Source organism: Primulina eburnea, chromosome 5 (genome assembly GCF_022965805.1).
Source record: "Primulina eburnea isolate SZY01 chromosome 5, ASM2296580v1, whole genome shotgun sequence".
Lineage (NCBI taxonomy): Eukaryota > Viridiplantae > Streptophyta > Magnoliopsida > Lamiales > Gesneriaceae > Primulina > Primulina eburnea.
In genome coordinates, this window is record NC_133105.1 from 6,530,658 (window position 1) to 6,556,909 (window position 26,252).

The following is a 26,252-nucleotide window of genomic DNA, read 5'->3' on the forward strand; positions in this document are numbered from 1 at the left end:
CGGGATATTCTTATTATTATTATTCTTTAAAAAAATTATCACGAATAGTTACTTGTCACTTTATAATAAAACATATTAATTTATTTGTTCCTCGACGTCAACTTTATTGAGACAGTATTATCTGTTAAAATTTGACGTCGTTATTTTACGGTCAACTTAGCGAACAAGATCAAACGACACAATATCAACGGATTGACGTACGAGAACTTCCTAAGAGATCATTCATCTCAGTACTACTCCCACTTATGCACGTTTAACCAACATTCGTGAATATTTTGGAAATTATTATTTAAACATGCATTATGTATAACTTTTTTTAAAAAAATTACTTCTCGTTTGAAGTTCAAATCTTAGGCAAAAACTTGTGTGAGATGATCTCACGGGTCGTATTTTGTGAGACAGGTCTCTTATTTGGGTCGTTCATGAAAAATCATTACTTTTTATACTAAGAGTATTACTTTTTGTTGTGAATATATATCGGTAGCGTTGACTCGTCTTAGATTCGTACAACCGTCTCAAAAGAGACATACTCCAAATCTTAATCTTTTGTCACGACCTAACCCATGTTTGGTACCTTTTTAAAAAGCTCATGATAATATCATAGGCCCTTGATAAATAATTTTTTAGAAGGATAAAATATCCCTAATAGAAGGTGTGATAATTTTAATGTAATGATAAAATACACTACAAATGACTTAATTACCCTCAATTTATAAATGATTATTTATAAATATATGGTAGTAGGTAGAAATTAAAATCAAATAAATATTTTATTTATTTTTATATATTATATAATATGATAATTATATAAATGAATTCGAGATAATTATATAAATAATTTTTATAAATTTCAATAAAAGTATTATTATCACTCGATTAACCTTAAAATTGAAATTTGACTTGACTCAAAAAATCAAGGGCTCAATTATCATATTATATAATATATAAAATTAGGTAAAAATAAATAAATCATGTAAGTACTATCGACACATGAACAAATAAAAAATATGAACTCAAGCAACAATTTTGAAATTATAAAATTTATTATGATAAGGTTAATTTTGTCATTACAATATAATATATAAATCTAATCACTTTTATTAAAATTATACCAAATATTAAATATAATATCCTACATCTTATTTATCCTTAACTTATCCTTATATTATATATCACATGTTTATCCTATTATGTGTACCAAACTATGCCTATATCTAATCTATATATATATATATATATACATATATGCAGATGCGGTGGAATTCGAGCCCTTTTGCAGGATTCAAATGAGCCTCAATAAACACTTAACTTTGCTACAATAATTGTTTAATATTCGAAATATATGTAATAATTTCACTCTAAAACTGATATCATCTAGTAATATATACATGCATATATACATATATTTCGAATATTAAACAAATTGTAGCAAAGTTAAGTGTTTAATGAGGCTCATTTGAATCCTGCAAAAGGGCTCGAATTCCACCGCATCTGCACCACAGCATTCATTCCTCTTACAATTTCTGCAGCAAATAAACAAAAACTTAAATGCATGAACTTACTCAAATTTTTTTACGTGTCAAAACCTTCTTCTATCCTTGCTGTTATTATACTTGATTGATTATTAAAAATATACATAACTGGGAATGGGCAGTCGGCCATTTTTCCTTCTTGCCGGTGCGGATTTTATGGGGTCGAGACTCTAAGGAAGATGACGAATTCATTGCTACTCTGTTTGAACAAGACTAAGTTCGTCTATTTATATATATATATATCTCTCTCTATATATATATATATATATATATACACACACACACATCGTTTTTCTTTGAAAGTTCTGTAAAAGGGCTGTCGTTTTTCTGATCTGTGGGTTCTTTGTATTAGAGAAATGAAATTGACTTCATTGAAAGAAAAAACGGAGTTCAAGCTCTGAACTGAAGAATACAAACTGAACTGATTGAGAACAAAACAAAACAAGTGAAGCTATTTATACTGTATGTGTGGAAAGACAAGTCAAGCTAATAAAACTAATAAAAGTCTACTTCTAACACTCCCCCTCAAGATGTGAGTGAATGTTGTGTACTCCCATCTTGACTAGAAGCTCTTTAAGACGTGAGCAAAACAAAGACTTTGTGAACAAGTCTGCCAACTGTGATTCTGAAGAAACATGCATCAATTTGATGGCTCCTGTCATCACTTGCTCACGCACAATGTGACAATCAATGTCAATGTGCTTGGTGCGTTCATGAAAGACCGGATTGGAACCAATGTGTATGGCAGCTTGACTATCACAAAACAGTACTGATGGTTCATCAACTTTAACCTGCAGATCTTTGAGCAATGTTCTAAGCCACATAACTTCACAAGTTGCTGCTGCCATAGCCCTATATTCGGCCTCAGCAGAAGACCTGGAGACTGTTTGTTGCTTCTTTGACCTCCAAGACACCATAGACTCACCAAGAAATACACAAAAACCCGTGACTGATCGTCTCGTGTCAATACAAGAACCCCAATCTGCATCTGAGAAGAATTTAAGCTTCAAATCAGAAGTATTTTTATATACCAAGCCTTGTCCAATGGTTCCTTTTATATATCTCAAAACATTCAAAGCTGCTTCCATGTGAGACATGCATGGTTTAGAAACATACTGACTTAGCTTGTTCACTACATAAGTCAAGTCAGGGCGGGTGATTGTGAGATATAACAGACGTCCAATCAATCGTCTATATGCAGTAGGATTGGAAACCAACTCCCCATCATCAAGAGAAAGTTTAGTGTTGGCATCCATAGGTGTAGACCTCGGCTTGCAGCCAAGAAGACCAGATTCTGTAAGAAGTTTTAAGGCATAATTTCGTTGACAAATCGAAATACCATACTGTGATCTAGCCACCTCTATACCTAAGAAATATTTCAACTCGCCCAAGTCCTTCAACCGAAACTTGCTGTCAAGATGTGTCTTTAAATCATTTGCCTCATTTTCAGAGTTAGTGGCAATAACAATGTCGTCAACATAAACCAATAAAGCAACAAAAACACTACCTCTTGTCCGTAGAAACAAAGAGTTATCAGCATGAGACTTAGAGAAACCTATGTCTAACAATGCGGCAGAAAATTTTGCAAACCATTGACGAGAAGCTTGTTTTAAGCCATAAATGGATTTATGTAGTTTACACGCCGCATTTGGAGGCAATTTCTCCCCCTCTCTGCAATACCCTTGGGGCAGAGACATGTAAACCTCTTCCAATAGATCACCATGTAGAAAAGCGTTGTTAACATCAAGTTGAATGAGAAACCAACCACGAGCAGCAGCTAAGGCCAATAAAACCTTAACAGTTACTAGTTTAGCCACCGGTGAGAATGTTTCAAGATAATCAATGCCTTCCGTTTGGGTGTACCCTTTGGCAACAAGACGAGCCTTATAACGTTGTAAAGAACCATCAGCAGAAAATTTAGCCTTGTAAACCCAACGGCAACCAATCAAAGATTTGCCGTGTGGCAGGGAAACAATTGACCAAGTGTTATTCGCCTCTAAAGCATTGAGTTCATCTGCCATTGCTTGTCTCCACTCAGGAAGGACAACAGCTTGAGAATAATGTTCTGGTTCAATGATGGAAGATATATTGTTGACGAGAGCAGAAAATGTAGGTGAAAGTCGATGAGAAGTAAGATATGAGGACAACGGATATGTGGATGTGCAGGAAGGATCAGATGTAACTGTAAAACAGTGGTAGTCACGAAGATGATGTGGAGCACGAGTCAGGCGATTGGATCGAGTATGTTGCTGTAAGTTTTCTGGAATAGGTGATGGGGGATCATTTGTTGGAACAACACTATCAGAAAAAATATCAGAAGAAATACTTGAAGACGGAATGTCTTTGAAAGGAAAAATATGTTCATGAAACATAACATCTCGTGAAATGAATATCTCATTTGTTTCCATATTTAACAATTTATACCCTTTGTAACCAGTAGGATATCCGAGGAAAACAGATTTGATGGCTCGAGATGAAAATTTGTCACGAGCAGAGACAAGCGTGGAAGCATAGGCTAAACACCCAAAAACTCTCAAATGTGAATAAGAAGGCAGCTTGTTATGCAGCAACTCAAAAGGTGACCTGTTGTGAAGTAACACTGATGGAGTTCTATTTATCAAGTAAATGGAAGTGAGAATACAATCAGGCCAATAAATCAATGGAATGTTGGATTGAAAGAGAAGTGCACGAGCCACATTCAAAATGTGTTGATGCTTACGTTCAACAACGGAGTTTTGTTGAGGCCTTTCAACACAAGAATGATAATGAACAATCCCTTTTTGAAGGAAAAATTCAGTGAAGTTGAGTTCTGGAGCATTATCACTCCGAACTCCTTTAATGTTGGCACTAAACTGAGTAGATATCATTTGATAAAAAACGGGAAAAATATGTTGGACATCGCTTTTGGCTTTCAACATGTATGCCCAAGTGAAACGAGAATGATCATCTACTATGGTTACGAAATATTTATATCCCTCAACTGAAATTGAACTAAAAGGACCCCAAATGTCAATATGTAAGAGTTCAAAAGACATGTTACACACAGTAGGTTGAGAAGTAAAAGACAAACGCTTCTGTTTTGATAAATGGCAAATAGAACAAGGTACATGATTCTGTTTGACAAAAGTAGAACCCAAGTATTTATTCAAGACAGAAAGTTTAACAAAAGAAGGATGCCCCATACGAAAATGCCATAAATGGGAAAGATCAACAGAAGTATTGGTATTACAAACGGCCGGAGATGAAGCTTTTCCAAACTTGCTCAGCACATAAAGATTTCCAATACGCCTACCCATCCCAATCATCTTGGACTGATTTGTATCCTGAATTTTGCAAATATTAGAAAAAAAACAAACAGAACATGAGAAAGAATTAGTAAGAGAAGTGATGGAAAGCAAATTGAATTTAAATTGTGGTACGTATAGGACATCATGAAGGACCAGTTCTTTGGTTAATTGAACCGAGCCAACATGAGTGACATTGATTGAGAAATTATTTGGAAGGGTCACTTTGGAATTGATCTGTCTAATTGTGGTAAAGAGAGACATTGAGCAACAGATATGATGTGTGGCTCCTGTATCTATTACCCAATCAAAACGTTGAATGGTAGGAAGAATACCATTGAAGCAGAACACTGAGGGTTCTTGCTGTTGTTGTTCCAAAGTGGAGTTACTCAAATTCTGAATCTTCGAGCTTAAAAACTCAATGAGTTGATTACACTGTCCATGTGTGAGGGAATCAACAGAAACAGTGGAAGCAAGTTCTGGAGGAGCATAAGTCTGACATGATTGTGCTGGTGCTTTGCCAAAAGGTAGCTTTATCCCAAACTTAGGATGACCAGGAGGAAAACCATGTAATTTGTAACACTTATCAACAGTATGTTTAGTGTAGTTGCAATGAGAACAAACCTTATCGCCTTTGCCTTTGAAATTCAAAAATTTCTTGGTATTGCCTACAGCAGCTGATGTGCTTGGGACAAAGGAAGTATTGCCTACAGCAGCTGATGTGCTTGGGACAAAGGAAGTATCAATATTTCCAGTTGTAATAGATCTCTGCCTTTCCTCTTGGACTACAAGAGAAAACACTTTAGCAATAACAGGAAGAGGATCTACCAACAATATTTGTGCACGTATCTGAGAATAAGATTCATTTAGCCCCATGAGAAATTGCATTACACAATCCTGATTATGATAATTCACCCAATCTCGCATGGAACCACAGTGACAGACAGAAACAGGTTGGTAGTCTTTCAATTCATCCCAAAGCGTTCGTAATTTTGTGTAATACGAACTGACGCTCAAAGATCCTTGACTAAGTGCACTAAGCAGCTTTTTAATCTGATAAATCCTTGGAGCATTGCTTTGTTGGAAACGATCGCGCAAATCAACCCAGACCTCATGGCAAGTTGACATGTACATTAAGCTATCAGCAATTTCTCGAACAACAGCATTTAAAATCCAAGAGGTTACCATGCTGTTACATCGATTCCAAGCTCCGTATAGCAAATCATCAGGAGAAGGACGAGCTATAGAATTATCCACAAAACCTAATTTGTTTTTAGCTGTCAACGCCATGACAATAGCTCTGCTCCAGGTGTTGTAATTGGAGCCTGAAAGCGGATGAGAAACTAGAACAAGTCCTGGATGATCACCATTCTGCAGGAAATAAGGATTGCTTGAATCTTCAGCAAAAATGCGATTGACGGAAGCGGAATTGGCATTGTTGTTGATCGCTTGACCACCGCCTTTCACCATCGTCAAAAATTGAACGAATCGAGAAGAGAAGCAGATGATGCAAAAGCGAGCTGAAGATTAAAGGAAAAAAAGGAGCGATCGAAAAAAAATCGATCGAAACTTTTGGTTATTGCTCTGATACCATATTAGAGAAATGAAATTGACTTCATTGAAAGAAAAAACGGAGTTCAAGCTCTGAACTGAAGAATACAAACTGAACTGATTGAGAACAAAACAAAACAAGTGAAGCTATTTATACTGTATGTGTGGAAAGACAAGTCAAGCTAATAAAACTAATAAAAGTCTACTTCTAACACTTTGAGAAGTTAGCCAAAACAATGAAGGGGTTTGGATTCTTGTTTTTGTTCTTGATGGTGATTGGGACGGCCGCTTGCGTTTATCTTGGCTACTCCAGCAATGGAAGCACCTCCTCAAGTACTCGCGGTAAACATAATTCTTAATTTACGGCAAAATTTTGTAGTTACATTGTATTTTGGGAGTTATATTGTAAAAAAAATTGTATTTTGGGTGTTATATGTGAGTTTATTTGGATTTTGATATTAATGTTATCACATATAAGTTTTAGTTTTATATTTTTAAATTTTTAGTATTTTTTTTTTGATAGTGTTAATGTTGTAATACACACATAATATACATATAATTACATATCAATCTCGTATTGGTATCACCTTAGCCCTAAAATTTCAAAAAAAAAAATGGAAGATAGCGGATTGATCTTGAAAATTTGATGACACAAACTGTAAAAATCATAAAAAGATAAATATACAAAACTAAAAATACAATTTTCTTCTTCATTTTTCATGCGATCTTTTATATGAAAATGTTTTAAACTTATGGTTAGAATAATTTTTTTTAATTACATTACATTTTAGTACATTAATTTTAAACATTTATGTATAGGAGAAAAAGACGCCCTGACCTATGTTCTAAAAACTTTCAGAAGACGAGTCTACCCATCATTTTAAAAGTCAATATTTGTATAATCGATATATTATTATATAAAAAAAGTATATATTAAAAAATTATTACAACCCATATTGTAGCTACATGCAATTACAATGTGGAGCACGTATTATTGTAAAATTAAAATATTTTACCTTATATTTATTAATTAATGCAGGTATGGCCTCCATAACCAACAAGCCTGCGATGGCCTCGACTGTAAAAAGCAGAAAACTCAAGGTACACTTGCTCGATCTTTTTTTGTTGTTTTTTTAAGGCAAACATATATGCATAAAATCTTGACTTACAATACTGCTAAGCCAAGAAGGAAAGTCATCGATACAACTTACACTACTCAACTTTGATGAAAAAAAAAAACATTGCGACCTAGTTGATGTGCCGCACGATTCATTGTTCTTCGTATATGTTGAATAGAAAAAAACATGTCTGATTCCAACAAAGTTTGGATATCTTTCGTTATGATATCGTTTGGACCCACTTACAAATTAAATTAATAGAAAAAATTGATTGTTTTGACAGATGATTTTCTACCACTAATTCAACGTTTTAAATGTAAATAAATATAAGTATATATTAAAAACAAATTTGTGTTAGCTAAAGTAAATGAACCAAGCCTGCCTAATTGTGCAGGAAGAAATGGCTCCCTCTACCGGGCGAGTTAGCTTGAATGACTATGGCCTTATTGATCCGGTTCCGAGTTCAATCGCCTCCATTAGGCCAGGACCGATACAGCACGGAACGCCTTTGATGCCATACATCCCGAGATCTTCTCCGCCTCCTCCTACCCGTCGAAATTAAATTGTAACGGAATCTGTATCGCGGTTTCATGAAAACTTGGTTGAGATAAATTATGATGTAGTATTCTCTTATACGTATTATATGTGTAATTATTATAATGCTTAATTACAGTATTTTCTTGGATCGTAACTTGCTGATCGAACGCTAGAGATTTGGATCTATCGAAGTAGCTAATTATCCCACTCGAGAAATTCGATAGGATTACCCAGTATATGAACACTATCTTAAAAATAGAATGAACACTGTCCAATTTTTTCAAGTTATTTGGATAATATTAAATCACGTTCCTTCTTGAACTTCTAAACAAGTTTCCTTCCTTTGATTGCAAGTCATACATGTGTTCTTTAATCAGGCTCCACATTTAGCATCAAATTTTACGTCCTTGTTTATCTAATGTTTGGTTATATATCTTTCAATATATTATATTCATATCATACATTTTTTATCATTTTTTTATCATTTCATCTCAAGAGCAAAACTAATTTTATCCCATGATATCATAAACAAGGGGAAAGAAATTAATTTTATGTGCTGTATTTACCAATTCAGAATGAATGAATATTATAAAACAAACTATAAGTATGATCTACATATATTTTTGTATATCTGATAATATATTCTATATAAGGAATAAGAAAAAATTATACATTTGTATCTTTTATTTGACAAAAACTTGTGTGAGACGGTCTCACGGGTCGTATTTGTGAGACGGATCTTTTATTTGGATCACCCATTAAAAAGTATTACTTTTTATGCTAAGTGTATTACTTTTTATTGTGAATATAGGTAGGGTTGACCCGTCTCACGGATTATGATCCGTGAGACGGTCTCACATAAGACTCACTCCTTTTATTTTCGTCAAGTTTAATCATTTTTAAATGGAAATGCTGAATATGAGTCACCAATATATTATCATTAGCTAGCTTATAGCTTTTCCAAAGATAGTACATAAATTATCCGAATATTCACTCGTATATACATTTTGTTCAAACTCATTGATCTCTTCTGCCAAGGGTTTTTTTTCTTCTTTATTCCTTAAAAATTTTCCGTGAGGCAATATTCTATTATTCTTAGTCACGAGTTTCAAAGCGTTAAACTCAACTCCTGAAAATCTAACCAAATTACAAGAATGAGTGAAGAGCAGCACTATTAATTAAAAGGGGTTTTTGGCATGTGATTTGTTTCTCTTTTATGCTGGAAAGTGGAGGTTCTATTTCTTGCATTTTGTCAATGGAATATGTATATGCGATTCTTTTTCATAATTGCACCATATATGCCATCACGCGAGTTTTTCGGTCCACTTTCAATAGTTCCCCCATAAACTATATCATTCAACGTGTTAAATCGTTAAATGTTTAACTGAAAATTTAAGTAGAAGTGTATATGAAGTCATGATCCTAAATTTTTTAGAACTGTGTTGTGTACGTACACAATCTTTTCTTTGAGAAAATCTTTTAGTTTTCTCTTCTAAACTATTTTCTTAATGAAATATACTAGAGAATATGATTGCACATGATCTAATAACCATGACTCATATAGAAATAATATCTATCATTATTTTCTGATATTTTTGTTTTAAATTATAAAAAAACAAAATTACACTTATGTCACTACAAATTAAAAGCTTGCAACCTATTTTAATACATTAAAACCCAATAACCTGAAACATTAGTTGATTATTTTATTTTGAATTTAGCTTAATAAACAACTCGCAACACATAATTATTTACATATAAACTCAAAAATAAAATTGATCCATCAATTGTGTCACAAACTTTGATATATATCATTTTGCATATATTAAGAAAATTACATTTTTTATTTCATAACGAGCATTTTTTTATTTTCACTCTTCTTGTCATTTAATTTACAATCTTTATGTCAAATCCGATTCATATTACAAACTTTAACAATAATTTGTGTGCCAAATGCCGTACCCATCTTTATCTTTCCTTTGGATGATGTGGTATCGAATACATATATATATATATATATATATATATATATATATATATATATATATATATATATATATATATATATATATATAGGTATATAGGTAGCTAGATAGATGGTAATAATGTGTCTTAACTATTGTATTATTTTCTTTATTTGCTGAGGGGATAAGTTGAAATATTTATTTGCTTTGCGTTTAGACAAAATCATTGCATAATATCATAATATCATACATTACTTGAGTTGTTTCTTCGTAATAACGCTTCCCTTCTTTAGTTAGTCGCTTTATTCAAATGTTTAATGACTATTGATAACTATACACCTAACAAATTTTAGCCTTTGTTCTAGACTTTATGTATATTAGTGTACCGACACACACGTTACGTGCTTGTAGAATATTTTTTATAATTCATTTGATTTATATTTAAATGAGAATCAAAATATAATTATAAAAAATAGTGAATGACTATATTATAATTTTGATATATAAATTAAAAAATAAATTGAAAAATAAAAAAATAAAAAAATGGCCTTAATAAGAATTGAACCTATAACCTAAACCCTAAGAGACCATGACTATATCAGTTAAACTACATATAACTTCCATTAAAATTTTAACATTTTATTAATATATATAATTATTAAAACAGACCATGACATCAAAGAAGTGTCTCAAACTTAATAAAATAGTATAGATAGTATAGAAGTATAGATAATATAGATATACATGCATACATACATATATATACATACATGTATAATCGGAGGATAGTTCGGTTTAGCAACGTTCATCAAATCTAAAATCTATCGTTTTGGCCTTAGATTAAAAAAAAAAAAATTGAACTAGACAAAATCCTAGAAAGAGGGATCCATTGTTGACAGAAATGGTCTGTTGCATGCTCGATGTTAAGCAGCAAATCATGTTAGTCAGATAAACTACACTAGGCAAGCAAGTTTAATTATGTACAACAAACTCTCTTAAAAACGATGTTAATAAAAAAAATCTAACTTCTTACCGTTGATCGTTCATCCACGTAGATGAGATCCTACTTATGTGAGCACTATCTTCACTTCATTTCAACGGGTAAGATCTTGTCACACATACAATTTCAAAAAAAAAATTGGTCTTATATATATAGGCAAATCTTGGTCATACATTTTCTCATAGGCACAATGTCCACATTAATTGTCACGCCCCGGGACGGGGGTTAGTTGACACCGGCGTTGCTCTCAAATATTCATTCGAAAACAACAAGCCTCAGAAGTACAGAATTTCAGAAAACCAATCTTTTATTCATAATAATCGTTGTCTGTTACAACTCAAGGATAAATGTTTTACAGCGGAAATGTAAAACCATAAAATTACAATGTCTGAACAGATGCAGCGGAATATAAAACATAAATCAGAACTAAGAACAATGATCTTCATCACCAGCCCCAAAACTGACGTTGCTCCTCTTCTTCTATCGACTCTTCCTCGTTCTTATCTGAGATGGTTTTGGTGGGTGAGTGATATGATTGTCACTCAGTAAGCAGGGGCGGGAATAACTCCCAGTTTTCGAAATCGTTTTCAACAGAAACAGAAATACAATAATATACTGAAAACTCGTATTTCATAACAGAAATCAGAATTCAGAATTTACAGGTTTCAGAACAGAATTCAGAATTAGTAAGCACTGAACATGTTAGTGAATTTCATGGCTAAACTGATATCAGTCCCCTATATGTTCTCTCCTCTAAGGGATGAGGCCAGAATCAGAATCAGAATTCAGAAATGTTCAGAATATATATTCCTACCATTAGTTCACTAGGGAGTTTCAGTGCTTCAAAATCATATATCAGAAATCATACAGAAACTGAACTTTAAAACAGAATTATCAAACGGATTTCAAGATATTTATACATAAGCCCACTTACACTAATTTGCTAACAGTATTTCGGTTGAAATCTGAAGTCTGCTTGTTCTTGCTACTGGTTTCTGCTGCTCGAAAATCAGCACTTTCTTAGCTCAAATATTTCAAGTGACAACTCAAGATTTTGGTAAACCAATTCAGCTGTTTGAGGGTGATATTTATAGGCAATGTTTCTGACTGTTAGACTCTCAATTAATGGTCATAATCTGCCATTAACAGCCTTTATTCCATGTTAATGCTTCAGTTACAAGTCTAAGCTGAATCAGTAACTGTCTGCTGGAATCTTGCGCTGCTGAATTCTTCTGCTGCTGGATTCTATATGCTGGAATTGTGTCTGCTGGAAAAATATCATCTTCTGAATTATTGATTGCTGCTGGAATTGTTAGCTTCTACTGAAATTTTCCATTGCTACTGAATAATGCTAGCTGCTGGAAATTCGGGTTCTCACACATTAATAGAATGAAATAAACCGTTCATCTACTAATTCCGGTATCATTGATATCGGGGGAAAGTCTGTAGATTAATTAAACGAAGAGAGAGATGCAATCTTGTATGTGTTTATATAAACTTGGATGTGAATTTTTGGAAGGAAATGATGGAGGCCACTAAGAAAAGCGAGATAGGAGACACTTTAATGTTACCTGAAATTCAGATTTTAATTTTAAAAAAATAATATATGATATTGAAAGAGTACATACATGAAAAGAAAAATCACAATCAACATTTATTCAAATAATTTTTGGAATCTCATGTAGGGTATACATATTTGTATGTGTGCGCATTTTATTTTTTCAAAATCTGAATTTTAATCTTATATATTAATGTGCGATATTTTTAATCAATTATAATCATTTAATTATATATTAATGATCAATTTTATTCATTTTCGTCAAAATCATGTAATTAGTTGGTGGATTTAATTGTTATATATTTTTTGAAATTATTTTATTAAACATACTTTCATTCTACCAGATATTTTTTCACCCACATAGTTATAAAAATTAAATTGATATTAGTTATTTAATCATACAATTTAGATGAGAATGACTATATTGATAATTTGATATAGTTATAAGACTATAATTTATTTAAAATATATAAGATTAAAAATGAAAAATTATTATATACGTGACTAAAATTGACTTTTACTTTTCATTTGCATCCACTCTTCTGTTAAAGTCACACTATAAAATCTATAATTTATCTCGATTTGTCGAAGAGTTTAATAAACCGAACTGATATATGTATCTTCTTCCTAAAACAAAGCAGTTAGGACTTAGAGACATAAATTATATTGCTATGATATCATCGAACAGTTCAATTTTGTGAGATGAATATCATACTTGACTCGACCCATTAAAAGTATTTTTTATATCAAATATATCACTTTTTACTATAGATATAGATAAGTTCAAGTCGTTTCAATGTTATGAATTCGTGACATCATCTTACAAGAATTGTGTTCTTTTTTTAATTTATAAATCAAATTTAACATATATAATACTTTTTTTATGACTCTTTTATTCATGTTTTAATCAAAATGGCTATATTTTGTATTTTCCATACTACTAGCTTTTTATTAATCGGAATAAAAGTTTTGTACTTTTTTGGGTGTTATTAAAATAATAATGAATGTACCATTGATCATCTTCTATGTTTTCTTTCAAAGTTAAAACTATACGTCACCGTATCGTTTATAACTCCGATTTTTTGTAGAACTTAATTGTGAACAAATGTATAACGACAAATATCTATCATTCTAAACGAACGGTGCGTGAAAATTATTTGCCAGTGAATGAATTATATATCATGAAATATATAGCATTAAGTGAATTTATCTCGAAATATTTGTTTTGAATATTTTTGAAAAATACATTTACACCTATTTTTTTCAGATTTAAATCTGCCAAACATTTAATACCTTCCACGGTAAGTCGGTAACTTGAACGGGTTCTTGCAATGTACAGATACGAAAGCTTGATGTACAATTCGAAATTCGATTTTGTGATTTCCTTGATTAGAATATATTAAATATTATAATAAATTTTGAGTGGAGTATCACGTGAGACCGTCTCACGGATCTTAATCTGTGAGACGGGTTAATGCTTCCGATATTCACAATAAAAAATAATATTTTTAGTATAAAAAGTAATACTTTTTCATGGATGACCCAAATAAAAGATTCGTCTCACAAATACGATCTGTAAATCCGTATCACACGAATTTTTGCATTAAATTTTTGGCAAAGACTTGTGATAGACGGTCTCACGGTTCGAATTTGTGAGACATGTCTCTTATTTGGGTTATTCATGAAAAATTATATTTTTTTATGCTAAAAGTATTACTTTTTATTGTGAATATGAGTAGAGTTGACCCATCTCATATATTAATATCCGTGAGACGGACCCACTCAATTTTTTTGCCTCCCCACAGTACACGACAGTTATGCTCCAAATCTCGCTCCCACCCTCCCGCAGCCGGATTTCGTAACGGTCACATTCCCGGATCTCTCTCTCTCTCTCTCTCCAAACCCACTCGTTAATCCTACTCTACTTTCTCTCTTTACTCAACCCTCGCACACACGCTTCCTGCACCAGAATCAGCTGGATTTGGGTGGAAACTAGGGTTCGGAAGGGGTGTGAAATTCTCCCGGACGATGTATAATGGTTACTGCCGTGACATCGAATCCTAAGCTGCGTTCCTCGCAGAACGAGAAGCGGCCGCCGTTGCTTCCCACGGATTCCGACAATGCGCCGACGCGTCGTCCCAAAGGACGCGAAGTTAGCTCCCGCTACCTGTCTCTCTCGATTTCGTCTTCGAACTCTTCCAATTCCTCGAACACGACTTCTTCATCCAACACCTCGGGAGGATCATGGTCTTCCTTGATTTCTTCGAAGAGGTCGCAGTCTCCCATGGTCAGCCGAAAATCTGCGGTCGCAACGCCGAAGAGCTCCGTTAAGGACAGGGCGCTGTCTGCGGACAGGCGGCGACCGGTGGTTGCGTCAGTGACTACACCGTCTAATGCGGAGAGAATGTTAATGACGTCTAGGCGTAGCTTATCGGTGTCTTTTCAGGGCGATTCGTATTCATTGCCTACGAGTAAGGTGAAGCCGCCTCCGACCTCGTTGGGAACCACCGCCGGTATGAGGAAAGGTACTCCGGACCGGAGGAAAGCGGGAGTCACACCTGTCCGAGATGGACGAGAGAGGGACATAGAGAATTCGAGGCCAAGTGAAAAGCCGAAGCAGCTATGGCCTGGTAGATTACGTGGGGAGAATTCGAGTTTTCTGAGTCGGAGTTTAGATTACGGTTCTGAGAGAGCGAAGTTGAGTGAATCGGGGGCTAGGTTCAAGGAATTGAGAAAATCTGTGGCTGATCCATTGAATTCAGATTGTGAGAGTGTCTCATCGGAGGGTACGGCTAGTGGGAATAGGATTCGTGTGAGAGGAGAGCCGCGTGGGATTGTTGTCCCAGCAAATTTTTGGCAAGAGGCAAATATGTCGTGCCATGAAGTACAAGATCCTGCATCACCTGTAACAAATAATGCTTTGAATAGAACAGCTGGTTCCTCAAAAGTAACCGTTGCAAAGAAATTTCTAAATGATAGTCCCGTATCATCCCCTCGGGGCATTTTTGCAGGTAAGGGATTGTCTCCTCTTCGAGAGGGGTCAAGGGCGGCATCACCAATCAAGGGCTTGGGATCGTCAACTGGTAGTTTACTCAGAGGTTTGGGTAGTCCTACAAGATTTAGAAGTGGAATGGGTAACTTAGTGAATGATGACAAACCCTGCACTACACCATTTATGTTGAACTCTGCTACTGATCTCGGGAGAGGGAAGTCTGGGAAGAATCGAATTGCTGGTGCGCAGGAGCTGAGACTACTGTATAATCGTCAGTTACAGTGGCGATTAGCAAATGCAAGGCTAGAGAACACCCTGTTAGTACAAAAACGTACGGCAGAGGTACCCATTTGTCCCCAAATTTTTTGACTTGTGATTATGATTGAGTTACTAATGTAACAAATTAGTGATCAATTAGTCTCTGATGAAAGAAGCCAAAGTCTTTTATACAGCCTCTTTGATAAGAAATCATCTACGTTTCTTCAATTTCCAGTTTAATAAATGCTTAGTAGAAAATCTCCGTTTTCCTTCAATTGTATACATATGTCTAGTATTAAATGTCAAATATTGCCTCTATATTTGACCATACTAAATGAAAGATGGAAATTTTGTTGAAGGGAATCATAGTAATATTTTGTGAAATGCAAACTATGAAATGAATTTTTTTTTAACTTAATAGTCCTGCTCGATGTCAATTTGGATTGAAACAAATGAGGTGTACACATTAGGTGTTTTAAAAAGTTATGGGTATCTGACATGCTGGTCGGTGAGCTGTGGTTTCAAGTTGATTTGAAGTGTCTCTCAGGTTAAATTTTGCTATGAATAACATTTGCACTTAGAAATAGTTGTCATTTAACTTTATTCTTGATGATTGTTGTTGGTGCACAAGTTCATAAAGTGCTCTGTCTGCAAACATGTGACCTTTTAGTTGAATGATATATAGTCTCACACAATTAACTGATGATCAATTTTACAAGCATAATCCCATTTACCTAACACAAGATGTTGTACGCTTTTATTTGTTACTTGTTGGTTTCTTTTACTAGATTATGAAAAAAAAATTGTTTTCACTTGTATCCAATTTTTTTACTTCTCCAGAGAAACCTTTACAATGCTTGGGTGAGTAACTCAAAATTGCGGCACTCTGTTAAGTCCAAGAGAATTGAGCTACTATTGTTGAGGCATAATCTGAAGATTTATTCTATCTTTAAGGAACAGGTCAAACTTTTTTCTTTCCTGTAACTTTGTCCCAGCACTACTTTTTCAGTTGGTTGATTTTAGAACGTGTATTTGCTATTCGGATTCTTTTTGGAGCGTCGTATTCTGTGAGAAAATCGTTTTTTAACATCTTGCCCTTTCTATGAATTCTGAGAACCACAATTTTTTAAATCTAAGTTAAAATGTTCATCACATTTGCAAATTAGTTTCCATGAGATGCTTTTTTGGAGTAAAACTATATTTTGATCATGTTGAAAAGATCATCTTTCAGTCCTTTCATTGTTTTGAAACGCCTCCGCGTGTGTATTCTTTTTATCTTAGGATAAGTATTCAAGAGTTGTGGGTTGCCAGTACCTCACGTGCATTTGCACATGAATATATACGAGATTAGTTGACTTCCCAGGACAATGTTTTCACATTCATGAATTTGTTAATGGCAGGAGCCACATTTGAAGAACTGGTGTCTGTTCGATAGAGATCACCTGAATTCATTGTCTGGTGCTACAGTTGCGTTGGAAGCTAGCACTATCCTTCTACCTGTTTCTGAACGAGCGAGGGTGTGTTGTTTTTTCCCTATGAGTAACTATAAATTTGGTGCCTTGGGCAAATTTATCGTAATAGAACTTTGCGGTTGTTATTTTCAACATGTTCAGGCAGATGTTCACAAGGTGCGAGAAGCTATCGCTTCAGCTGTTGACCTTGTGCAAGCAATGGCGTCTTCGATACAGCCTTCACTATCACAAGTAATTTATTTATTTTGAAACAGTTTATAGTAACTTTGCAGCCTTGTGTATTGCTTAGGCTTCTTTTGAAGGTTATTAACATGGTGTTGTTTTTGAAATTTATATGTACCTTCAGTAATTTGTGATGGCAATGTTTTGCCTTTAAAGTTTGTATACTGTATTCTCTGGAAACGCCTTGAAACAACCTTTTGCATCCACAGGTGGAGCAGATGAACTCAATGGTGTCAGAACTTTCTAACCTAAGCGCAAGGGAACACAATTTGCTCCAGGAATGCAAAGAATTTTTATCAACGACCTTCATACCCTTGCAGGTGAACAAAAATCCCCTTCCACTTGAACAATCAACACAAAATCAGTTTTCAGATCAACTCTCATTTTACTCATCATAAACTTAATTTCATTGTATGCGCTTCTATTCTTTATACTGCAATCGAAAGAAAAGCGTTATTGCATTTTAACACGAGTTATCATACTAGGTGATGCATTGTCACCTAAAGACCCATGCACTACAAGTTCAACATTTACGTAGTCGACAAGCTTGACAAGTATGTGAAGATTGACCTCTTTTTAATTGCTCACACGAAGCGCTAACTTGAGAGATCACCGCCAACAAGTATGGTATACTGTTGTCTTTCGTTAAAGATTGCTCGAGACTGCCTGTTTTATTCATGATTAGTAGAAATTTGCAGCTCCCCGATACGTTTTATTTTTGTGGGGGAAAAATTGATAGGCCAATTTCTTGAGCAGTCCTTTTACCTGTAAATGTTTCTAGTTTAAATTTCTGTCATACAGATATTCTAAAGTAGCCACTTACTTGAATGCCATATATGATATGATCAAAAGTAGCAAGCAGTATAATCGGACCCCATTTAATTCTCACGTTTGATTCAAACTTTACAATAATTGAAGTTAAAAAGTAAATATGATATTCTTGTTTTTCAGTTTATCTGTCCATCTCATGAGTCAAGCAGTGCATGGTTCACCTTCATATTTTTCGTGGTCTATATTATGCGAGTTACAACAGTCCTAAGGAATTTGTTCGGTGTCTCGGGGTTGTAAAGTGGACTATGCAATTAACAGTCCTGAGGAATTTGTTCGGTGTCTCGGAGTTGTAAAGTGGATACCAAATAATTGCATGATGGTACATAAAATTTATATGCTGAACCGGTTCAACCCACTTTCTTATGAATTGTACACGGTTTCGGGTCCGGTTCTTCTTTACCGGATCTGGATCCGGGCTTAACAGACCGGTTCCGGGTCGGTTTTTGTCCGAACCGGTCAGTTAAACATGCACACTGGATATGTTTAATCTTATGTATCCTATATGGTGGTTGTATAAAAATTGATTGCCCATCAGTTACTATCAGGTCAAATGAATATTTTAGAGTACTTTAGAAAGTTCCATATGCCAGTGCGTGAAACCATGTGTCCTATTTTCGGATCTCTTTACTTCGTTAATTTCTATTTATTCCATCGCGATTATGGATCGATTTTATTTAATACAATGCTGTAATAATGCGCCATTTGTTTTGATAAACATGTTGTAATGGTTAAACAATAATTATAAAAATGACCCAACGGAATGGTGGAATGATGCAAGTGTGACACGTGCATGTATTTAAGCAGGAAGTGGGATATGCTATTATTCAACCGCTAACATTATTTAAAATTTAATAAATTATGGGGAAGCAGAACAGAGCCAACCATTTGTCCCAGCCCAATTTTTGGACTTCAAAAATTCTATAGTTTGTAAATACTGATTTTATATCTGAATCTAACACAAAAATTTATGACGAGTGAGTATGTAGGATCGAGTGATTATCATTTTATCAAAAACGATAGGTGATGATAATGATGAAACTCAAAGCTTTTAAACTACACAACAGCTGCAGAGACAATTATTGCACCTAATAATCTCCCTCTCAATAATTGCACTTCTTGCAATGAAAGAGAATCGAACTCGCGACATTGGCTCTGATAACCGAATGTTTACCGTTTTGCCAAAAGTTATAGCTGGTGGTAATGGTGTAACTTAAATCTTTTAAATCGCATGATAGCTCAAGTACCATGGTTCGATCGTTCTACCAAACAGAGTGTAAAGACCATTATTACACTCTACAGAATCATTTGCTAATCTTTACCACGTTAATGGTAACATAATAGTGGTTTATTTTCAATAATTGTACTTTATCTTATATCTTTCAAATTTAGAATGATCTTTTGAGTTCAACATCTAATCATAACAAATATCTGTTTCTGACTCAAAAAATTATATAATAACAGTGGGTTATAGAGTTGGTTGTACATGTTATCGAACATTGAATTCCATCACACACTGGTTTTCCAAGTAATTCATTTTAAATTCTATCATAATTTGCTATTTTCGTTTCCATTGATACAGTACATTGAATTTCCAAGCAATTCATTCTTAAATTCTATCATAATATTCTGTTTGCGTTTCTATTTCGGATCACTCATTCAAACTTTGATTTTATTTATTTCGTACACATTCTATCTATTTAAAATCAGATAGCTTCTTTTGCATGATTTTTACTAGTTCTGAACAATTGTATACCTATTTCTTTATTTTATTCATCTAATTTGATGATTTATTTACATTAAATATTTTAATTGTCGTCCAGTAATTACTAACATAATTAGATATTTTTCAACGGACATGGAATGTAGTAAATAAATTATAAGGCGAAAAATTATGATTTTGATCCTTTGTTTGAAATCTCTAAATCTAACAAATATTGATTATTTGACAACGATATATTTTTAGATAACGTGTGATATTTATATTTACACCGTTGAGTCAAGTAAGAAAGAATCAATATCAATATTAAATGGATTGAGAGTTTCGAACAAAAGAACTAAGACGAAAAAAATTTAAGTTACATAATTAAGATCCAAACAACCCATTATTTGATAAAAAAATTTATTAAATGATCAAAATGAGCACCACCATACCTATTTCATTTGATCGTCTAAAGGAGCAAAACACTTAAAATGATGAATATTATAATTACCATAGACTACAAGCCCATGTACACTAATAAATTTCCACTAGCCATTTTTTAAAAATAAAATAATAAAAAAACAATGAATTTCCAATATTAATTTCCTAATTTTGATTTTGTTCAAAAGATTTCTAATTTTGTCGCCAGCGAGAGGCGCGATTTCTTGGCAGGGTGTGGGCTTTCGACCTCCTCTTCAATGCCGGAGCCAAATCCCGGCAAGAAGTTCGGCAAAGCCGGCAGGTTCAAGTCGAAGTCTCTGTGTGAACCGGTGGATCCCACACCCTCCGAAGACGTCACCGTGCTGTTCCCTGCACCAACGTTGCCTTCGTAGTGGCGGCGCTTGTGGCCTCCCAAGGCCTGCCCTGTGGGAAAGCGCCTGTGACAGATGGAGCACTCGTGGGTCTTCCCGCTTCCCATGGCACCACTCAGAGCTGTAGCAGACGTAGTGGATGTTGTGGGTGTGGGGTTGGAGGTAGTAGAGTGCTCATCGCCGCCGCTAAGCTTGCGGTGGCTGGCCTTGTGTCCACCCAAAGCTTGGTAGGATCCAAACGCCTTGTTACAAACAGAACACCTGTAGAGTAACTTAGCCGAGTCCACCGCAACTGGAGGCGGTGGTGTTCTGGTCCGAGTTCGTGAATTCTTATCCATCATCACCAGTGGGGCAGAGGTAGAAGCCACCGACGCAGAGGCGCCGCCGCCGCCGCGAGCGAGCATGATAAGACAAAGAGCCAAGTACTCTTCCTCAGTGGGTTCCTCAGTTTCAACGCTACGTGGACGCTTGGACCGCTTGCCTTTCGTCCACGAATCAAGATACATTAAACTGGCATGATCATTCTCATATAGAAACGAGGGTGTAGGAGTAGTCGGCGAGTTCAAAGCTTCAAGAGCCATGTTTACAACTGAAGACAAGTGATCAAGAACAAGAAGAAAGTGAAACTTTTAATTTAGTTCTTGTTAATAGAAGAATAGATCGATGGATAGACGAGTGTGAAGTATTGGGTTTTTATATAAGGAAGAAGAGTAGCAGCGGTGGAAAGGACAGAGGAAGCTGCGTGACAAGTGTGAGGAAAAAGAAGAGGTCCACTCATGACTCAACTTCGCAGCCAAAGTGTAAGACTCCAGAACACGTTTGAGTATATTCATTTTCTCGTGGGAGGCCAAGTGGGTTAGTTGTGTGGGAGCAAATAAAGTACTCGGCGGGGTGGGTGAGCATCGGACTCAGTCCAAGTCAAACCTTCTACACGGCTGCCGCAACATAGCTAGCTAATACATTTCCAATTCTATCTTGTATTCTGTGTGTTTTCATTTATTTTAGGGTAAATTTATCAGAATCTAGCTCGTTGCCTAACTTTTTATTATTGAAAAGTAAGGAGTAAATCAAGTCGGCTATGGATTGTTACTGTACTTGTATTCATGAACCTACACCAACTGACTGGATGAATTGAACCAATATCTTTGAATAATCCAATTTGGACAGCATAAATAATACTGCTAATTGAAGGTTAATATTCAAATAATTATTCAATAAATTAAAGTTGCATCAAATTCTTCTGCTCCCAGGTCAAATTAAGTTACTTGCCATTTTTCAATTGGCAAAAAATTTGAGAAACAAAATTATCAAATTAAACACAAAAAAGTCCATTCTTTGAAGTAGTAAAAGTTATAAGTTATAACATATGTCCTAATTGTAAACTTTATCTAGTTCAGATTATATGTTCGGTTTCGATATTGTTTTCAACAAAAAAGCTATTTTTGCGATTTAGATGAAGCTAGTTTTTGCTTAATATCAATATTAAGAAATCAGAATTATGAAGCTATTTTTTTTTGTTTTTACTTTCTTTGAAATGAAGATTACAAATTAAGAGCAGCTAAACTAAGGAAAAAAATTCAAAAGTTGATATCTTCACTCGTCCACTTCTGTATAATAAATGCAGGTAATTTTCGATTTTGATTCTCAAATCTGACTTCTTGCAATTTGACTTTGACTTTTGAATTCGTACCATCCTAAAGTTTTGCACACAACTTTTTCAAGATTACCCTTCATTTTTTTTAATACGAAACTTCCAATTTTCAAATAAGTTATTTCTTTTTGCTCCAACACATCCTTATGTATGGATCGGATTTCAAGAATTAGGCCATCTCCAACCCATTACGCTATTTTAGTGTCACACTAACTTTAAAATAGTGTAATTCTTACACCAAATATAAAATTCATCTCCAACCCATCAACTCTAAACTCTACATTAAAAGAATATTCTCGAAATATTCTCTATTATTTTATTAACAACAAATAATTTATTTCACAAAATATTTATAAACATACACCTTTGTCATGTTTATCTTGACATTTCCCAAGATCCTATCATAGGCATAAACCAATCTCGAAATCAATTTTGGAGTCGTGTCGAGCAAAGCTACAACAGTTCCAGAGCACCCGACATGACTGAAGTTCGTAACAAAAGATCTGTGCAATCTCGTATGGGCTTAATATTGGCGGCGATTAGTAAATTAAAAGCATGCATCCAACAAGTTGAACAACTCCATCCAAGCGGTGCTTCAGATATGTATATTGTGAGTTTTATTTTGATAGAATATCTATACTTATATTATTATCAGTTTTTTATATTATTTATCTTAATTTTAATTTTATATACAGATAATTCGTGCGAAAGAGTTAATGAAACATGATTCTAATTTCAAGAAAGGTTTTAAGTTTGATCATGTATGGCCTATTATGAAAGATATTGAGAAATTTGCAGCTTCGTTAAACCATTCAAGGTCAACAATTCAAAGAGGTATTGAATTTTTCGACTCTCAACAATCGGACACACAAGCAACGGATTCCCCCAAATCAGCGTCCCCTGGATTATCACCATTTGAGATTAATTTAACTGATGAAAATATTGGTGGTACTTCGTCACAGCGGCCACTTGGAGTGAAAAAAACAAAATTAAAAAAGAAAAAAGATGAATATATATCACATACAATTGAATCAATGAGATTAGGACAAGAAAAAATTCTGGAAATAATCCAAACTGGAAATGCTTATCGTGAACATAACAAAGAATTACAGATAAAACGTATGCAACAAACTGAACGAAAATTGGAACAAAATGAAACAAAAATAGAACAAAATCGACAAATGTTGGATTTGACTAGGTTTCAAGAAGAAAACAAAATTTTGGTAATCGATCTCAACTCAATTCAAGATCCATCTTTGCGTGAAAATTTTAGGGCCGAACAGTCAAGAATTTTGAGTGAGAGGGAAGAAAGGAAACGTGCACGTGAAAGTCTCGACTATGGAAAATATTTTGGAGACATTGGAGGATCTGGATCCAGCTTACCTCCGTTTTAAATTTAAGTGCTTGTCATCCTTATTTTATTGTATTGTGGTATGATTTTTAATAGTTTGTTGTTTATTATCTTCTTTAGGTTTATGTTGTATCATTATCTTTGATTTTAAGTGTTGTCATCTTATTTTATTTTATGTTGTATTGTAATGTCAATTTTAATAATTTAGTATTTTTTATGTTTGTTTATGTAATTTTGTATCATTTTCTTTGATTTTCAAAAGAGTAGTGTTTGAAATCTTAAATTTTTTTGTACTTGTATCTTTGTATTCAATATTAATTAATTTAATTATAACTACATAATTAAGATATTCTTGGCATATTTTATACTATTTTAAATACTAAAACTAATTTATCACAAATTATTTATTAACATAATAATATTATCTTTATGAATTATGTATTAAATTAAAATATCCAAGTTTTTTAAAATCACTTTTTTAAAATTAATTGTTTGAAATAATACATTTTTAGAATTAAATTAGATTATAAAACTAATTATATAATATTTAAAGTTTAAGTAAAATTAAAATAAAAAACAATTACAAAATTTAAAAAAAAAAAAAAAAAAACCCCAACGCTATTGCTACAGTGTTGCACCAAATTGCACCAAATTTGGTGCAACACTGTAGCACTACTCTATTTTGGCGTCAAGAAAAGCTACTGGTTGGAGCAGATAACCCTGCACCAAAACATTTTGGTGCAGGGTTGGAGATGGCCTTATAACTAATTAGTTTAATAGAAAAATACATGCCAATAAAAAGTTTTAAATCCTCATTAAAAGTTATAATTTATTCTCAAATGGACTTTGATGTCTTATAAGATTTGTTTCTCAGAGCTATATATAATTTATGGGCTTTTAAGATTAATGTTTTTATTTTTATATTATCAAAGAGTATACTGCAACATAAAACTTTGTAAATGAAAATTTCAGAAATTTTTTAAGCAGCTGAAAATAAAAACTTAGGTAATTTTCAATTTAAAACTTTTCATAATTTTTTTAAGCAGCTGAAAATAAAAACTTCATTTTCAATTATAAAGTTTTAAAGTTGCGTTTGGGCCAAGTCCGTACCTTTGAATAGTCTGCCCAATTTTTACGTTTGATGGGAATTGTTGTCACTTGTCAATGGACCACTTGTGGATTTCTAATTAGAAGGGACACGAAAATGGGAGGAGTGTCACTAATCGATTTACAAATTTATTTTCTAGTTCCTCAAATACATTTAGAACGGTTAGTTTTAAAAAAAGGTTCGTGTTTATCATCTGGAAAAAAACATTTTAAAATATAAAAATCTTAATAAAATTAACGATTAAAAAATTTATGCATAAAATAAACAAACTTTTTATAATTTCGGGTAGGATTCTACGCCTTTCGTCCTCATTCTCATTTTTTATATCCACCCCCATACCCGTGTCTATCTCCATACTCGTCGGATATTCAACTTTCATCTTCATCCTCATACTAGGACTGAGTATTCATATCACACATAAATATACTGTTACCACACCACATATCATTGCATTTTTCAAATTTGAATTATTTTGATAAAACTATACTTGTTTGCCAAATTTTTAAGAGAACAATAAGAAAAATATTAAAGATATAAAAATAGCAAACTAAACATCATATAAAAAATATTATCAATAATTTATTCCAACAACAACATCCTACAAAAATAACATTTGATTTATACTAATAATTTTGTTCGTTCTATCCAACTACCATCATTAAACAAAAGCAAATTCGAATTAATTTTTTTAATATAAATAAATACATATATATACATATATATATATATATATATATATATATATATATAATTGGTATTTGTGTCGGATATGAGTATGATGTCACTATATACGCCACCATCCACATACCCGATTACTTATTTATTTAATCTTATAAAAAAATCCTTCCACACCCTCCTCCATTCGAGTCGGATATCAGATTATCCGTCTAGTTTAGAGCAAACTGTCATCTCTATAAAAATGTAGTAGCTGATATAGTGTTAACCAATAATAAGTTTAACACAAAAATTCATATTCGATCCAACTTATGAAAAATTATTATTTCTATTTTTCACTAATGATATGGATCGGATCAATCCATCTTGCAAATATTAATATCATATCGTCTCACATAAAATTTACCTAAAGTTATATCATCACGACTCTAAAAGCCTCACTACTTTAAAAACCGAGACAAAAAATTACGATATTTATGATCTCATTGATCACTTTAAAATAGGATGAATATTCTTTTCATCCTATTGTATTCACATAAGGTCTGCTGCTGTAAAACAAACATTATCATCTCAACATTCACATGAAAATGTTGAGAGACAAAATGAGGTCAAAACAACATAAAAGCCATTTTGTAGC

The 26,252-nt window shown here is 33.6% G+C and overlaps 4 protein-coding genes across 5 annotated transcripts; 3 read left to right on the forward strand and 1 right to left on the reverse strand.

The window, feature by feature from the left end:
- Positions 1 to 1,419: 1,419 nt before the first annotated feature.
- On the forward strand, positions 1,420 to 8,271 carry LOC140831702 (uncharacterized). 2 transcript variants are annotated; one of them, XM_073195453.1, is made up of 4 exons: positions 1,420 to 1,749; positions 6,592 to 6,709; positions 7,407 to 7,468; positions 7,880 to 8,271. In XM_073195453.1, the coding sequence occupies exons 2-4, from the start codon at positions 6,604 to 6,606 to the stop codon at positions 8,045 to 8,047; spliced, it is 336 nt and encodes a 111-aa protein (XP_073051554.1). In that variant the 5' UTR covers positions 1,420 to 1,749; positions 6,592 to 6,603; the 3' UTR covers positions 8,048 to 8,271. The 2 variants fall into 2 exon arrangements, with proteins under 2 accessions (XP_073051554.1, XP_073051553.1); XM_073195452.1 differs by having other exon boundaries at positions 6,596 to 6,709; positions 7,880 to 8,268.
- A 6,078-nt stretch (positions 8,272 to 14,349) lies between these two features.
- Positions 14,350 to 18,353, forward strand: LOC140832755 (QWRF motif-containing protein 2-like). Its single transcript, XM_073196925.1, has 6 exons — positions 14,350 to 15,878; positions 16,635 to 16,754; positions 17,195 to 17,311; positions 17,408 to 17,497; positions 17,698 to 17,808; positions 17,974 to 18,353. Exons 1-6 carry the CDS (start codon positions 14,580 to 14,582, stop codon positions 18,037 to 18,039), a joined length of 1,803 nt encoding a protein of 600 aa, XP_073053026.1. The 5' UTR covers positions 14,350 to 14,579; the 3' UTR covers positions 18,040 to 18,353.
- Positions 18,354 to 20,488: 2,135 nt separating this feature from the next.
- Positions 20,489 to 21,767, reverse strand: LOC140832756 (zinc finger protein ZAT10-like). The gene has a single exon (XM_073196926.1). The coding sequence runs from the start codon at positions 21,409 to 21,411 to the stop codon at positions 20,641 to 20,643; it is 771 nt and encodes a 256-aa protein (XP_073053027.1). The 5' UTR covers positions 21,412 to 21,767; the 3' UTR covers positions 20,489 to 20,640.
- A 1,099-nt stretch (positions 21,768 to 22,866) lies between these two features.
- LOC140831920 (uncharacterized) lies at positions 22,867 to 24,022 on the forward strand. Its single transcript, XM_073195629.1, has 2 exons — positions 22,867 to 23,091; positions 23,177 to 24,022. The coding sequence occupies exons 1-2, from the start codon at positions 22,960 to 22,962 to the stop codon at positions 23,873 to 23,875; spliced, it is 831 nt and encodes a 276-aa protein (XP_073051730.1). The 5' UTR covers positions 22,867 to 22,959; the 3' UTR covers positions 23,876 to 24,022.
- The last annotated feature ends 2,230 nt before the right edge of the window (positions 24,023 to 26,252 follow it).

Bases quoted from the DNA above. Each gene is read 5' to 3' on its own strand.
- LOC140831702 (XM_073195453.1), top strand. From the start codon at position 6,604: ATGAAGGGGTTTGGATTCTTGTTTTTGTTCTTGATGGTGATTGGGACG. The intron at 6,710-7,406 runs GTAAACATAATT...TAATTAATGCAG, and splicing joins CACCTCCTCAAGTACTCGCG to GTATGGCCTCCATAACCAAC. The intron at 7,469-7,879 runs GTACACTTGCTC...CTAATTGTGCAG, and splicing joins TAAAAAGCAGAAAACTCAAG to GAAGAAATGGCTCCCTCTAC.
- LOC140832756 (XM_073196926.1), bottom strand. From the start codon at position 21,411: ATGGCTCTTGAAGCTTTGAACTCGCCGACTACTCCTACACCCTCGTTT.
- LOC140832755 (XM_073196925.1), top strand. From the start codon at position 14,580: ATGGTTACTGCCGTGACATCGAATCCTAAGCTGCGTTCCTCGCAGAAC. The intron at 17,312-17,407 runs GTGTGTTGTTTT...CAACATGTTCAG, and splicing joins CTGTTTCTGAACGAGCGAGG to GCAGATGTTCACAAGGTGCG. The intron at 17,809-17,973 runs GTGAACAAAAAT...TTATCATACTAG, and splicing joins CGACCTTCATACCCTTGCAG to GTGATGCATTGTCACCTAAA.
- LOC140831920 (XM_073195629.1), top strand. From the start codon at position 22,960: ATGACTGAAGTTCGTAACAAAAGATCTGTGCAATCTCGTATGGGCTTA. The intron at 23,092-23,176 runs GTGAGTTTTATT...TTTTATATACAG, and splicing joins GTGCTTCAGATATGTATATT to ATAATTCGTGCGAAAGAGTT.